This window comes from Galeopterus variegatus, unplaced genomic scaffold (genome assembly GCF_000696425.1).
Source record: "Galeopterus variegatus unplaced genomic scaffold, G_variegatus-3.0.2 Scaffold982, whole genome shotgun sequence".
NCBI lineage: Eukaryota > Metazoa > Chordata > Mammalia > Dermoptera > Cynocephalidae > Galeopterus > Galeopterus variegatus.
This window is the reverse complement of record NW_007727093.1, coordinates 504,243-506,132: the sequence shown is the minus strand read 5'-3', so window position 1 is coordinate 506,132 and position 1,890 is coordinate 504,243. Positions and strand designations below refer to the sequence as shown.

Below are 1,890 nucleotides of genomic sequence, written 5' to 3'. Positions count from 1 at the left end.
GGGCCTGACTTCCAAATGCCAGCACCCCACCTCTTTGCCAAAGGCCCTTCTTTGTCCTTGTGCATACACACACACACATGCATGCATAGCAGGACAGAAGTGCTGGGGAATTCACACGGCCCTCCACCGATGACTACTGAGTCACCCCAGCTCCCTCACCTCTCAGGCAGCACATCTCTGAGACATGGCTCTTTCCCCACTTCCCAGAGTCCCCCAGTGGGATTTGGTGCCAGTTGCCCCCAATGATAGCTGGATTGATAACCCCCCTTCCATTAGGGGCATCCACAGTCTCACTTCCGCACTCCCCTACTGGCGTTAGGATCACCTGTCTAATAAACTGCCTGTGCTCACACCTTGTCTCAGGGTCTGCCTCTGAGACCAGGACCACCACACTGCCTCTCACCACCAAGAAAACAATGATAGTTCCACTAGTCCTGTTAGCAGAGGTGGAGGTGCTGGGTGGAAACAGGAAAGAACAGTGATAACCATTCTGGTTTCTGTTGCAGCAAAGAAAAGGCGGGCCCACCAGGCTAACACTGCCCTCCAAGTCCACGGTGAGTTGGTTTGGTTCTCTGTGCAGGGCCTGGTGGAGGGACGGTGGGCTGCCAGGGAATGGCAGGTGGTGTCTGCTGCTAAGATGGAGGGATGGGGGAGGGTAGCAAGGACCCCCTCGGACTTGACAGGTCAGCTCTTCCAGGAGGAAACTGGGTTGCAGGGAGAGAAATGAAAACCAAGGAGAGAACTAAAACATTATAAGGTCATTGGTGATATTAATGTCAATATGTTACCAGTAATTGTTAATAATAATGGTCATAATAGCTATAGACATGATCATTCATGTGCCGTGCCAGATACTGCACTACTAGTTTATTCTCACAACCCTGTGAGATCCGTGCACCTCAGCACTCCCATCTTGTGAGGACTGCAGGGATCGTATTTCCTTTTATTGTGCTGCCCCACTATCTTTGATGCGTGGTGTCCGCCTCATGGACCAAGAAGGCTGCTCAGCCTCCAGCCATCTTGTCTCCATTCCAGCCAGCTGGAAGGAGGAAGAGGCAGAGAACATGCCCCTTCCCTGTAAGAGCCTCTGTGGAAGTTCCTCTCCAATGTCCACTTACCCTGCATTGTGCACATCTAGCCCGAGCCACACTTAACTGCAAGGGAGGCTGGGAAGTCAGCCTTGCCTCAAGGCCTCCAGGGGGCAGCTAATGCTCCAGGAGACCAGGAGGCAGAATGGACATTGCCCTCAGCCACCTCACAGTCTAGCACACGGGTGGGGGTCGATCTCTTCAGGCACTGGAGTTGAGGGCGGCCTCGGTGTTTGCATGTGGGAAATGGTCTGGAGCTGCTGTCTGGGAGAGTGAGGCAGCCCGCCACTCACATGCACACAGACACGCCCGGGGAGGGACATGGCCTCGGAACACCCCTGCTGGTGACTCAGGTGTGAGTCACAGTGCTGAAGGCTTTCTCCTCCACCCACAGCTGCCAGAGGCAGTCCCTCCCTCCCTGCCATCCCCCCTGGCCCAACCCACCAGCCATGGGTCACCTCGGCTCCTGGGATCTGCAGTCCCCTGGAATAGTTCTCTGTAGGGCGAGGGAAAGGAGGTGGGAGAGGAGTTAGGAGGGCTCAGGGTCTCAGGAGCCCTCAGAAGCCTCAGGACACCCTGAGACCCCCACGTCTGTTTGCAGGACGCTGACTTGGCCCGCCTGCTCAGCTCTGGCTCCTTCGGAAACCTGGAGAACCTCAGTTTGGCCTTCACCAATGTAACCAGTGCCTGCGCCGAGCACCTCATCAAACTGCCTTCTCTCAAGCAGCTGAACCTGTGGTCCACGCAGGCATGTCCTGCCACCCGCCCCACCGCTGCCCTGCCTGCCCTTCTCCCTGCCCCT

The 1,890-nt window shown here is 56.2% G+C and overlaps 1 protein-coding gene across 1 annotated transcript in view; it reads left to right on the top strand.

The window, feature by feature from the left end:
* Positions 1-1,890, top strand: part of CMIP (c-Maf inducing protein) — a 256,524-nt gene that overhangs the window by 245,135 nt on the left and 9,499 nt on the right. Inside the window, exons 17-18 of the mRNA XM_008574003.1 lie at positions 507-554; positions 1,690-1,836. Coding sequence (XP_008572225.1) covers positions 507-554; positions 1,690-1,836 — 195 coding nt within the window. The remainder of the gene's footprint in view (positions 1-506; positions 555-1,689; positions 1,837-1,890) is intronic.